This window comes from Mesocricetus auratus, unplaced genomic scaffold (genome assembly GCF_017639785.1).
Source record: "Mesocricetus auratus isolate SY011 unplaced genomic scaffold, BCM_Maur_2.0 Super-Scaffold_100011, whole genome shotgun sequence".
In the NCBI taxonomy this organism is placed as follows: Eukaryota; Metazoa; Chordata; class Mammalia; order Rodentia; family Cricetidae; genus Mesocricetus; species Mesocricetus auratus.
This window is the reverse complement of record NW_024429195.1, coordinates 53,978,091-53,992,154: the sequence shown is the minus strand read 5'-3', so window position 1 is coordinate 53,992,154 and position 14,064 is coordinate 53,978,091. Positions and strand designations below refer to the sequence as shown.

Here is a 14,064-nt window from a genome sequence, read left to right as displayed (position 1 = left end):
GTTTCCACTACAAAACAGATATTTTATGGGGGAAAATTTGTGATACAACTTTGATCTATAATTTGGAAAGTTGTAAGAACTTTTGAGGCATATTCCACACTGAAGAGGAAATTATACTTATTAGCTGAAACCAATTAACAAGAAAGTTTCCCATTCCCTACTAAAGCTATCTTATACTATTAGTTTATGTATTCCTCGTTATAAATTCAGTAACTATTTCCTGAGTGCTTATCATAAACGAAGAATTTATAACACAAAGACAATTAAACACAATACAGAGCTGCTGCAGGAGAATGGTCTTATCCACACACACCCCTGCTATCTAGAATGGTAAACTCAATTCTTAAGGCAACCGTAAGTAACCATTCTGTATTTAATAATGTCAATATCATCCCTTTTAAACCCTATCAACTATGCTCTCTTGTTCTATGAAGAAAACTATGTTCATAGATGAGTATCAGTTAGAAGAATTGATAGAATACGCCACCACTCACAAGCCCACAAACCAGGAGTCTAAATCCTAGGAAGATTTATTTTTTTTCTCAACTAGTGCCTGAGACCTTTCAGAAACAGAATCAAGTCATATATTTAGATATAATCAGATTACTCTATGGCCCAAAACCATACAATCTTCTAATCCAGTATTTTCTGTATACTTCATATGTGTAACACATAATTGCTTCTACCCCAAATTGGCAAAATCTTCAGGCACTCCTGTGTCCATTCCATTCACCCCGCTGTTTAATTTCACCAAGTTTTATCTCTGGGACAGAAAATATTCCTTCATTTCCTCTTTCTCTAACTTTAAAAAAAAAGGAATAAGCAAAAAGTTGGGAGTATACAGCTCAAGGTTAAAGTGCTTGTCTAGCATATACAAGGCTTAGACTCAGTATCTAGCACCAAAAGCTAAAACCAAGCCTCAGAAATCACAGCCCATGGAAGGCAGAGGCAGGTCTGAGGTCCTGACAAAAATGGCTATATAAGACATTGTCTCAAAGCCACAGATACATAGACAAACAACAAAACCCCAGATAGAGCTTACATTTGAATAGTAAAAGAACTTTTAAGTTCTATCAGTCTCAGTGTATAATTATAATAAATGCCATAAGACTAGTATTTCTAATCCAGTCCTTTATTAATTCTTTATATATCTATCCTTCCCTGAAGTCAACTCCTCACATATTAACATACACAAATAAAACTGTGACCCCCCCCTCAAGTCTTACAATGTGGCTTGTGTTCTCTTGTTTCATATTGTGTTTGTTCAGACTACCCACTACTTAAATGATGTATTTGGCCCATTGGGGTCTCTCATAAAAGGAATTGGCAACTAGGCTGTCTTTTGTCACTAACTGTAAATTCCAAATGTGTACCATGGAAAACAGCTCCATGCTGAGCTGAAACAGTTATCCTAGTATTCATTTTTCAGCAGGCTGTTTTCTAAAACATCAGTTTAAAATAGTAAGCCATGCATGCAAAATGCTGCTTCACCAACTTTACGAAATATAGATATTTTAACAAAATGTGTTTGTCATACATGGCTTCTTTAAAAACTAGTATCTTTAAAGATTTTTCCTAAGAAAAATACATCTGTTCAATCATCAATCTTTGTATATCCTTCGCACTACACAAAGCAAGTTAAAAGAAAGCTGGAATCAGTCAATATCTGTCATGCCAAAGACATTATCACCTTCCAAACCAGCCCATCCCCAAAGCAATGTCACATCTGCAGGTTAAAAACTTAAGTCTAGAGAACTGGTTTTAATCATCAACACGAATTAACTTCACTTTCTCAAACATATTTTATCCATTTTATATCTTCTTTCTGCTATGATAAACTGTGGGTTTTAAAAAGCAAATAGCCCTATGAAGTAATGAAATAGAAGAGAGCTTTAAACAGCCAGGAAGGCTTCCCAACAGGGTCAAAACCATACATACATAAGCTAACAAGAACACATTACTAGCTATAATACTGCATCAACAGGTAGAGTAGACATCTGCAGATAAATAAGGAACTCTATTTTTAATAAAAGGCTTTAAAATATGTTGTTGTTTAAGTATGAAATTAGTATTTACTAATCGTGTTTGCAAACTGTTTCATAACAAAAGAAAATCATAAACAACAACAGTTCTTAATAAAAGGCTTTAAAATATGTTGTTGTTTAAGTATGAAATTAGTATTTACTAATTGTGTTTGCAAACTGTTTCATAGCAAAAGAGGAAAATCATAAACAACAACAACAATAAGAGAGATGGAAAGAATATTGTTCTATACAAAACAACTCCCCACATAAACTCTGGAATTGGTGCCCAGGGTGAAGTGGAAAGACACACTGCTCTGACATTTATTGCGACTTTGTTTCTCCTCATACAGGGCAGATCCAAACCAAATTGATTTTACTTGAAGCTGATCAAGACAGTGAATAGATACTGTCCTCTATTGTTTCATGGTAACTTATAGCACTTTATCCCAGCCCCCATTTATAACAGCAATGAGAAATCAGATTTTTAAAATACTAACAGGTATAAAATCTTATTAATATGTATCACTTTGAAAATTTAATTTGAAAAAAAAAACAAAAATATTTTATACTTTACTTTTATAAAATTTTATGTGATGGTAATATCTAACATTTATTGAGCGCTTACTATGCGCCAGGCACTGTGCTAAGCGCTTTAAAAGTATTATACTACTTTATAAAACAAAACCTTAAATAATGAAAAAAACCTGAAAATGAGTAAAAGTTTAGGTGTTATAATCATGAAGAACCAAAGCAAAGTAAATAATTACTTTCTATTAAATGAAAACTATTTTACAAATTCTTGCTAAATCAGCTTACAGTAATAAGTAGGTTCAAATCTAAACAAATTAATTATACCAAAACAACCAAAGGGGAAAAAACCCTGTAACTTTCTCTAACTGAAAACACAGTGACTACCTTTGTTTAGAAAATTTTCAAGAAACTGCAAAAGAACATATAGATATACATGATGTCAAAGTAAATTACAACATATGCTGTATTCAAGAAATAACAGATTTAGAATTAGTAAGGCCCAACATAATGATGATTACAAGTAAAATATAACTTTGAAAATTTACTATCTGTTAAGCCCTATAGTAAACCCACAATGGTAGAATTAAAGTATCCCAAAATAAGTACAAAAGTCTTACTTTGTTGCCCGTATAAACTTGCCCCAAATTGAGACAGCTGACCTGATGTAGATGGTGATGCCAGCATCTAGAAACAAATTAATTACATTAGAGCATAAAGGAAGACAGAGCATTGTAGTTACAAGTCTATACTTCATATCATAAATGTAAGACAACCCACGCGCCACATTTCTTATAAAGACTACCATAACCAGATGAAACCAAACTGTGCAAATAGAAATAGTTAATGTTATGAGGTTCTAAATTATACCTAACGCATAACACCACCATTACTTCATCCAAAAAAAATTTAGGCTACTAATGAAAACACAAAACTAAAATCTCAGTCAACTTTGTAAATTTCTGTGTGACACTGAGTTTAGACTATACATTTAAACAAATTTTAAATTCAACCTATAAACAAAATAGAAAAGTTATATACTTTGTAAAAATATGTGTTCTTTTTTTTATATTCACACAGCTATGTAAGTAGAGAAAACATCAGGAAAAGACAAGTAAAAAACAAAACCACAGACATGATAACTGATTTATGGTTTCTGAGTGAATGATGCAGATTCCATACTGTACAATGCCTTTGAATTTACTAAAGCAACGTCTTATTTTCCCAATAAAATGTAAACTTTTTTCCTTTTTTCTTTTGTGGTGTGGTTTTTTGAGACAGGGTTTCTCTGTATGACAGTCCTGGCACCTGCTTTGTAGATCAGGCTGGCCTCAAACTCACAGAGATCCATCTATCTCTGCCTCCCAAGTGCTGGGATTAAAGGCGCATTCCACCACGTCCAAAAGAATATGAATTTAAAGGCATGTTACAGTCACAGAACACCCAGCTTCTTTTTGTATTTCTTAACAGACAGAAATGCAGGAGTGCCATTTACAAGACAGATATTTAAGGTGAATAAATGAAGACATGCAAGCCTTCGTTTCAATATTCCATCTTATGCAACCACTGAGCATTTTACTTAAAGAAAACATGGGCCATGCAGCAAGAGGCGTATAACCTAGTAGGAAATGAGAGAAAATCATGCAGTTACATTCCAAGGTGGTGCAGCAAATGCTATAGCAAAAGCACAACATCACTGGGAAAAGACCACTCTGCCCAAAGATGAGGAAGTCAGTCCATTTCTGCAGTGTGTAACACGAAGGAAGCCACAAGAGGCATCTCTTAGGTACACAATATTCAGTTAATGTAAAGTTAATGTCATAATCAAAAAGCATGGTAAGAAACAGTGGTGACAAGATAATAATGAATAGGAAAAGAGATAAAGCTTAGTCCTATTAAGAATATAAAAAACAGACATAAAATAGTGTTGGGAGCAAGATTCCAAAACGTCTTCTCTAGGGTCAAACAAAGATGGCTGCCAACTCTAACAATAAGAAAAAAGAGTGTTAAGCAAGGAAACGGCAAGAATAAAGTATGTGCTTTAGGAAGGTGATTACTAAAGCAATGGATGGAACTGGAAAGATGGCAAGGTAGAATAAACAAGGCATTCTAGTTACAGGAGCCACTCTTGTATCTTGGTGTAGCTGGAGCATAAAGAAAAGGGCTTGCTGAGTGGAGAGTCACAGAAGACAAAGAAGCTCTGTGGATCCAGGAGGAAAACTTAACAACAATTAGGCAGGGACATGGTACACTTACTCCTAAGTTTACAAACTACATATGATGGGTATTTTAATAAAACTGCTGCATACTAGGCCCTGCAGAGAGAGGGGTGGATTGTATACCACTCTAAAATCATCCAGTTATTCCCTAAAGCTTCAACTCGAGAGTGTGTGTGTGTGTAGACATACTATTTCATACATCCAAGGTGTATATTCTAGACAATTATATTAACACTATAACTATATAACCTATATCAATCAATCAAATAGGTTAAAACACGGTCAAATTCTTTTCTTAGGGACTATAGACATCACTGTTACCATATTAACCATAAATATTTTATATACATAATAAATATTTATTAAACGTTCATTTCTAAGCAGCATGAAAGATTAATTGAATGAGATGTGTAATTTTTTAAATAAACCTGTAGTTGGTGACAAAATAGTTAAAAATCATGACTTTGTTACCATTATTAGCTATACAAAGGAGAGTAGAGGAACTTTTGAAGGTTTTCCATGTAAGACATTGACCAATAACTACACAACTTAATGTACACCTTAGAATAATATTCTTCTAAAAATTTGTGATGCCTGAAAACTGAATATGGAAGAAGAGACATTTCAGTGCTTTCTCACAAAGGCCAGAAACACACAACTGACTTCCATGTGTGCTGGGCCCTGAGCACTGAGGAGGAAGTAAGTGTGAAGATCACAAAACAAAGGTACAGATGCTGTGACTCTCACTCTCTGCACTCATCTCAACAACATTAACAGCCTACGAAAAATCAGAAATGGACCTTGGCAAAGCATCAACTACCACTAAAAGACCACAAGAAATTTATACATTGAAGTGCTAAAAGTTAATCTTAAAAAATGAATTTCTCAGGCTGGAGAGATAGCTCAGAGGTCCTTAGTTCAATTCCCAACAGTCACATGGTAGCAGAAAACACTGTATTCATAATAAATAAATCTTTTTAAAAAATGAATTTCTCAGAAAAACTAAGATCTTAGCCCAAGAAACAGACTACACTGGAGAATGCAATCTTTGAGTTTCAGTCTCAAAGAGGGGGAAAGGTGCAAAAAGACAAAATGTTGTGTTATCTGTAGAATGATAAAACTACCAAGTAGCTTATCGTGTTCCCAGTTTAAATTATACAATGCAATGTCTTTATCTCTCAAGGACTCTACACTGAAGCCAAACGACACAATAAAGCTGTAGAAGCAACCAGAAGAAATAATAATGTGGCCTTAGTTACTTATTTTCCAAAGTTGTCAAATGGCCCCTTTACCTCTTCCTAATAGATATATCATCAACACATTAGAACATGGTTGTTGGTTTGAAACAGGGTGCCACTATGCAAACCAGGCTGACCCCAGACGCGAGTTCTTCTTTCAACATCTCCCAAAGTGGAAGCTCCAGAACTAAATCGTAAACGTCATCTTCATTAACAGCAGATACAAGTGACACTTGTGACCAGTAACAATCTAAAGCATTAACTCTTCCATCTCCCTATATGCTTCCTAATGGTGATGACTTCTTGTGCTTACCTTTTCCAATAAATACATCTATCATTAAACCTAACTTACAAAATATTAAACACAGCTTGGTGATGGAATTAAATTTCTAAAATAAAATATCTCTAACAAATATGAAAAAGAAATAAGTTAAAAATTACCCTGTAAAGTTTATCTAATTAAATGGATGATGATAATTTCTCTACTTATTTATTTTGGGAAAAATTTATTAGATTTTGACTGTGTCTAATCTACACAAAAATGAGAGACCAAGGAAGAAAGCATATTCATGCGTGTGTACACACAGACTCAAGGGAAAAAATTAAAAATCAATGGTTTAAAAAATTGATACAAATGAAATCTAATGAATAGAAGCAAAGGGCATAAACAAAGACTATGAGGAATTAAAGAGGAAGAGAACAGGATAAAGTAGAAGACACAAAAATAAAACTGTTAACAAATCACAACACCCGACAGTTTATGTAAAATAACTTTCAAAATAAGTTTTAAAAAAACTTTCAAAAATAATGAATCTCAATACTACACACCTAAGATTAAAATGCTTTTACTAAAAAGAAAAAAAGGATGCCATATATATCTGAATCCCTGAATAGTGCTAATGTGCAAAATTACAGAAAGACAGGGACTGATTTTAGCAATGTTTACACTCAAAGGGCTCTTCATAGGCACCAGTCTGTAGCAAGGACACTTACACATAGTCACCTAAATAATCTCTCAAAACACTGTTTTTTTTTTTTAACCTCAAACATACTTTTAAAACCACATACATACGTGTGTGTATACACACACCAACCTTGTTCATACAGATTAACCATCTTTCAGTAATGCAAAATTCCCAATCCAAGCTCCTCCCCACCACACACACACACACACACACACACACACACAAATCCCAAAACTTGAAAATGTGAAAAATCCACAGTCATGATGTGTAAGTTTTAGAACTGGGTGGGGTATTTGGGGCTTTAGGTACTTCTAGTCTGGAGTGTTTGGGATTAAGAAATACTTAGCCCACATGCTAATTAGATGATGAAACAATTTATAATTATTTTGTAGATAATGAAACTGGGTGCTTCATAGATGTATCAGTTTCTCTCCATTTTACATTTTAGCATTAAAACACTGAAGATAATGCAACTGCTAATGATTTTTTTAATTTTAGAAATGACAATTAATTCCAACTACTTTTGAATATATTCTGCTTTATTTACACTTACACACTGAGTTCTAAGCCAGTTAGAGGTACACAATGACCCTATCTTTAAAAACAAAGAAACCAAAAAAACCTGATTTACACTCTATTTGCCAATAAATGTAATTTTCAAAAGTATCTACTCCCCTTCTCTTTAATGAACACAGAGTATACTATTTCCTAACTACTGCTGAGTCTAAGCATGGCTCTAACTAGACAGATAAAATCCTTGCCCCTGTTAAGTTTAAATTCTAGTGGATTAAACAATAACCAGGTACTTACAGGCAGTGATAAATGCTATGCATTTTTTCTAATAGTTTTAAAATTTTGTCTTTATTATTTATTTTATGTGTACATGTAATGTGTGTGGCTATCTGTATATACCCCACAGCTCCCAGATGGAGGCCTAGGGACAATTTGTGGGAAGTCCATTTTCTCTGTCCACCACGTGTGTTCAAACTCAGCTGAGTCATTTCTATGGCCCAAATACTATGGAGTTTTAAAATCCAGAGAATTTAGGAGACAGTGGGAATAGTTACATATTACTGTTCCTATATTCCAGATGAGAAACAGGTGCACACAGATGGCTTACTCTGCCCCAGGACACAGCTCGTAAACCACGTAGCTGAAGTTTAAACTCATTATTAGGGTTTCTACAGCTCACATTCAGTAACCAAGGCGATTAAAAACACTTTATAAAAAGCAGGTGATTATTAACAAACTCACAATATATGTAACAGTGAAGAGTAACTTAAACCTGTGTGGAAAATGTCAATGATAAAGCCCTTTAGTACTGGAGATAGTCAGGTGGTAAAATGCTTGCTGCACAAACGTCCCAGCACACATGTGAAAAGCAGGGTATGGTGAGCACCCTTGTAATCCCAGTGCTCTGGTGGGTAGGGGAGGATCCGTGAGGCTTGCTGGCCAGCCAGCCCTGCCTAATCTGTAACCCAGGTCCCAGTGAGAGACACTTTCTCAAAACACAAGGTAATGGCTCCCGAGGAAGAGTAACTGGGGTTGACCTCTGGTCTCTACAAGTAAACACATAAACACACTCCCACCGGAACACGCCCCAGAACCCTGAAATGAGCAACATTCTAGTTTCCAGCCATCCTTCTGAAAGGAAGTCAATATTGGTGTTCGGATGAGTACTGCTGTGCACTAAATAAAGACATATGGTTTATGAGAAAGGATGCAGAAGACTTTACCCAAGATGCTAGTTAAAACGCTCTATAAAGCCAAAGCAACTCAAACTGCTGTAGTCTTGAGAGACTCAGTATGATTTTAAAAACACGCCCGAGAGTGTTGGAAACTTTTGTGCACTAAGGGGACCAGTTCACTAAGCCATTAGTAAATAATCTAAAACTCAGAGATAAGGAAATTACCATCTATGAGCAAAATCCAGCACACTGCTTATTTTGTAGGATGCATGACTAAAGTGATTTTTACATTATAGTTATGTAGCATCCTTTTATATGAGAAAGCACAAACATAAGTAATACAAAACCACAAACTGTTAATAGTTTGTTTAAGTCTATGTGTTTTACATTTAGAGACGCTTTAATATATGTACATTGTTTTGCCACAGGCCCATGTATTTGAGCCCTTGGTCCTCAACTGATGGCACTGTGTGGGAACCTTGCTAGAGGAAGTGAGTCACTGGGAGCAGGCCTTGAGGTCTTATAGCCAAGTCCCACTTCCTGTTCACTCTGCTTACTTCCTGACTGTGGATTGCTGTGATCAGCTGCCAACCCCTACCCTCACCCCACTGGCTCCTGCTGCTATACCCTCCCTGCCAAGACAGAATGCATCCCCTTAAACTTTGATTCACAATAAAACCTCCTTTACATCACTTCTCCTTGGGCTTTTCTGTCACAGCAGTGACAATAAACAATAAACTTCATTGGACTATTTGCCAAGACTTATGAGCTGGTATTCCTTTTTTTTTTTTTTTTTTGGTTTTACGAGACAGGGTTTCTCTGTATTGTTTTGGAGGCTGTCGGTCCAGCCTGGCCTCGAGCTCACAGAGATCCGCCTGCCTCTGCCTCCCGAGTGCTGGGATTAAAGGCGTGCGTCACCACCGCCCGGCTAGAGCTGGTATTCTTAAAGGCATGAGGAACACTAATGATACTAAAAGTTCTTACGTCTGATGGAAGATGTCACCATGCTTCAGAAACTTAAATCACTGCAAGAATTTTGATGAAAATATCTAAAGTATAAAATTAAAGTTCTAGCAGTAAATTAGTCCTAACAAGATTTGAGTTTTTCTGATGTACATCTATACTTTTAGAATTTACATAGTCTGCCTGTATTATGTGCAATAAGAATAAAGTAACAGTAATAGCAATCTTTGGCACCTATTACACTGTTATCACCACTTTACAGGTGAGGAAACGACGGCTTTGAGACATTCTTGTTAACAGCCAGGGCACAAGTATATATTGCATTGCCTCAAAGTTCAAGTTCTTCCTCTGCCTATTTTACTACTTCTTAATTTAGCACCCAAAGTTTCAAGAAGGAAAAGATTCTTATTTTTATGGGTATAGGAGTTTGATTGCATATATGTCTGCCCACCTCCAGCATGCAGTGCCAAGGAGGTTAAAAGAGGGCACTGGATTGCCTGGAACAGGAGTTAAGACTGTTGTGAGCTGCATGTGACTGCTAGGAGTCCTCTCTCTGTGCTTTAACTAACTCAAGCAATTCTCTGGCCCCGGCAGACATTTCTTTGTTAATTCACTGTCTATATAAACTCAATTTCAGATGTCCGTCTAAATCTTCACACGTTCTCAATTAAATCCTTCATCAGCACATTTCCTCAGCATTTTCCTACCAAACTTGGCTTTGCATATCGCCAAGTCATAGTTTTAAAGCTTCTGTGATGAAAACATTAAATGTTACACCCAAACCTTTTGCAATACTAGTGACCGAACCCAAGGCTTTGCTCATATTAGGCAACTGCTTTACCACTGAATTACAATCCTAAATTTTTAATCTACAAAATCAACATTTAAATCAGACACATGTGTGAATAGTAATTCAATATAATTCACATGGAATAGCAAATAGCTTGATAGTCAAGAAACTTTAAAAACTAGGTGACATTCCATAGGGTATTAAAGGGCACAGTGACAAAAAACACAGCCACCACACATAACCTGGAGGGAAAGTTGATGATTGATTTTTAAAACAACAAAATTTTCAAATAAAAATAATGGAGAAAGGCTGAGACTGGGGAAATGGGATAACCAAAATCCTATTGTGAACATAGGCTGAGTGAATTTGTGACCTAAAAATCAGAAATGACTGGTAATAATCAGCTTTAAATAAAAACAGACATGTTTATATACTTTTAAATACTCAAAACAGAACTGAGAGTACTGCTAAGGAAGTTAGGGAAAGGAAAAAAGAAACTGAATTGACACACAGGATCAGAGTATAACTGCTTTGACTAATAGGAATAATAAACTAAATTAAAATGATCTGAACAGATGAACTTATTTTGAAATATCCTGTCAATGTGTCGCCTTTCCTGTGGAATGGGATTACTGGTCTACTAGCCTTCTCTATACTATATAGTCTACACAGCAGCAAAGACTTTCCACTGTAGTGTCTGAAGTTGAGGAGAGGAGAGGGTTCTGTACTTGCAGGCTAGCATTACAGTCAGAACTACACAATAAGGAAAGAGTTTACCAAAACTTGCTAGTTTACGTATCTGTACAAATGTGCTTGCTTAACTTTGTAGTTCCACTTGCTTTATTATAAAGAATACTGCCCATGAACCAAAACCCCCAAATTTCCTCAAAGTAGCATCATTTACACCATGCCTGAGATTTACTATAACAACATTATCATATCTCAGTGTAACCATCACAGGACACTAATGTTTCCCATTACAAAGCAGGTCTTTTATCTGTGTCCCCAGGGCCTACACCTATGCTTAGCACAGACAGTCCCTGGCATTCACGTGCATCTCTTCAGGGATCTAGACACAGGCACACGCTGCTGAGGAAACACAGTGTAGCTGATAAACTTACATCTTTCTCTGACCGATGTGGGAACACAGAAGACTGGCTGTAGTACATATTTTCATCATGGTAGTCGCTGTCCACCCCCTCTACAAACTTCTTTCTTGAAGCACCAAACATGCTGTTTGTCACCTAAACAAAAACATTACTTTTATCAAGAATAGTATTTTAGAAAAGTCCGGCTTTATTTTACCCCTATGGAAACAAAATGAGTACTGCTATTATCCTGAAACAGCTTAACTAAGAGTGATGGAACTCATGATGGAGATACAAATCTGACTATATGGTATCATTTCCCACCCAAAAGTAAGAAGGAAAGAATTATGCTAACTTTTATGGAACTAAATCACTTATTCTTGAAAATACTATAGCTCCAAATATAACTATCCCAAAAACAGGTTTCTTTAAAGTTTTAATCTTCACTTACATTGCAACATTAGTGTCTGTCAATACATATCTACTTTTAAAACTGTTTAAGAGCAGGAAGGCTTATGGTGGCACAGCATTTTTTTATTCTTTATGGAAAGGCAGTCTGGAATTTTATGTCAAGTCACAACTACCTACATATATAACAGGATAAACATCATGTTGGTATAAATTTGTGATATTTTGCTGACTGCTTATTCTTTTGCTTCTAAAGTTTTTATAAAAACTTTAACATTTATAACCTTACATCTAAATTAGTAAAATCTCTATCCTAACATTTAAGTTTCCAAAACTACCAGCTAGTCAACATGAAGTTTTTTCATTTTTAAATAGGCTCTTACTATGTAGTCTGACTGGCCTTGAATTCCCAATCTTTTTACCTCAGAGCTCTGGTATTACAAGGTATCACTTAATCTGACAAAGAGTCATTTAAGGCCATTATGTCTTCTCAATCCTGCCAATACTCTGGAGTTTAGAGTAAGCTGAAATGCCAATGACATCAGAGATTATATTATAGAGACTTGAATGACATACTACATTTTTCTGAGTATACTCAAATCAAATATAATATCTTACTATAATTAAGGTTATTCTCTTCAAAAAAAAAACTAAGTAATTTCAGAGAAGGACCACACATGTCTATCTACCAGGTTCCTAAGTACTTTTTAAGTACTCTCCAATATAGGAGGGGCAAAAAAACAAAACAAAACAAAAAAAACCACACCCTTTTCTGGGTTTAATTTCAGAAAATAAACAGAAAAAAATTTAGATCCAGTACATTTGAGATTTTAATTTTGTCTTGCAAACATTAAGAATATACTTAATTTTCTTTACAGGACCTATGCAATGAGTTCTAATTCTAAGAAAGAATAACGTGGGTAAAAACATGTACCATACATAGTTCAATATCCAGGCATCTCCCATTACATTTAACACACATGAATGAACTCAAAATGACACAAAATAAACTTTTCTTTAAAAATATTTACACAATAGATCATTGAAACCAGTTCTGGATTCCTAAAATTCAGAAATTGAAATTAATTATATGGAATAAATCACCTTGTTTAATACCATGCAAATGAAATGCCTCTCATAAAACACAGAAATGCTTGTCCTCTACTGTATTTCCTCACTGAGTGTGGGGGTTGGGCATAGCCAGAGAGAAGTGAGGCAAGAGAGAAGGCAAGAGGCGGGAAATCACACATTAGTGAGAATACTAATCATTCTGACATAACTTCAGTAACAGAAAAATAATAACAGTCACTGTTCCCAATGGTGAACCCTGACAGGGTTACGTAAGAGACAACATATTTCTGATCCACAGCAAAATAGAAAGGGGAAAGATGTTACTACTTTTCCTTAAAGCTAGATTAACTTTAAACAATGGGTCTTTGTTCTATAAATAATGAGGGACCAGAATAAGATGCATAAAATGAGTAAGGATAGTAAAAATGGAAAGAAAACAAGGAAGGAAAATAAGAGAAGTAACTGGCTAACAGTTGCGGGAAGAGCCCTCAATTGAGAGAGAGACAAATCCCTCAGTGGTATAACTGAGGGATCATAGTTTGCATTCAGTGGTGAGTGTGAGGATTTAAGCCAAAGATATCAAATACAACTTTGTAGGTAGGCATGCAAGCCTTTCAGTGTTATCCATTTGAGATGAAAAAATCAAGAGCTAGTGGTATTGGGGAAAGTTCAGAGAGTGACATTAATTTACCATGTATGTTTATAAATGATCCTAAGTTATACTATAAAAAAAGGTTAGAAGCAGGGAAAAAAGTTAGGAAGGTGGCAACAAAGGATGATGGTTTAAGACTACAAGGCAGCAGATCTGGTGAGTAAAGTGACAGATAAAGGATACACTCTGAACAAGAGCAGATATGGGCGGGTGGGTATGGCATTAAAAGAGCTATTTACATTTTTTTTTCCTGCAAAGAATAAAGGGAATCTAGAAATCACATTCTATCAACAAGAAAGTACATATACCAGTATTATATTGAAAATTCCGGGCTACCTCATATAAATGAAAGTCAATCTTGTAAATAAATTTTAAAAGTTTAAAATTTTAAAGTTTAAATTAAGTAAAATTTCCTCTTTAAATTAGAAAC

The 14,064-nt window shown here is 35.2% G+C and overlaps 1 protein-coding gene across 7 annotated transcripts in view; it reads right to left on the bottom strand.

Annotated features, from left to right (window-relative positions):
• The window catches only part of Cnot2 (CCR4-NOT transcription complex subunit 2), an 87,060-nt gene that overhangs the window by 27,982 nt on the left and 45,014 nt on the right, over positions 1-14,064 (bottom strand). For 4 of the 7 annotated variants that reach the window (XM_040754839.1, XM_040754838.1, XM_013121547.3 and 1 more), the window contains 2 exons: positions 11,537-11,659; positions 3,173-3,239 (listed from right to left, as the gene is read on the bottom strand). In XM_040754839.1, the coding sequence (XP_040610773.1) occupies positions 3,173-3,239; positions 11,537-11,659 (190 nt within the window). Of the gene's footprint in view, positions 1-3,172; positions 3,240-11,536; positions 11,662-14,064 lie in introns of those variants that run through there. The other 3 variants (XM_040754841.1, XM_021233757.2, XM_040754842.1) reach the window with 3 other exon arrangements.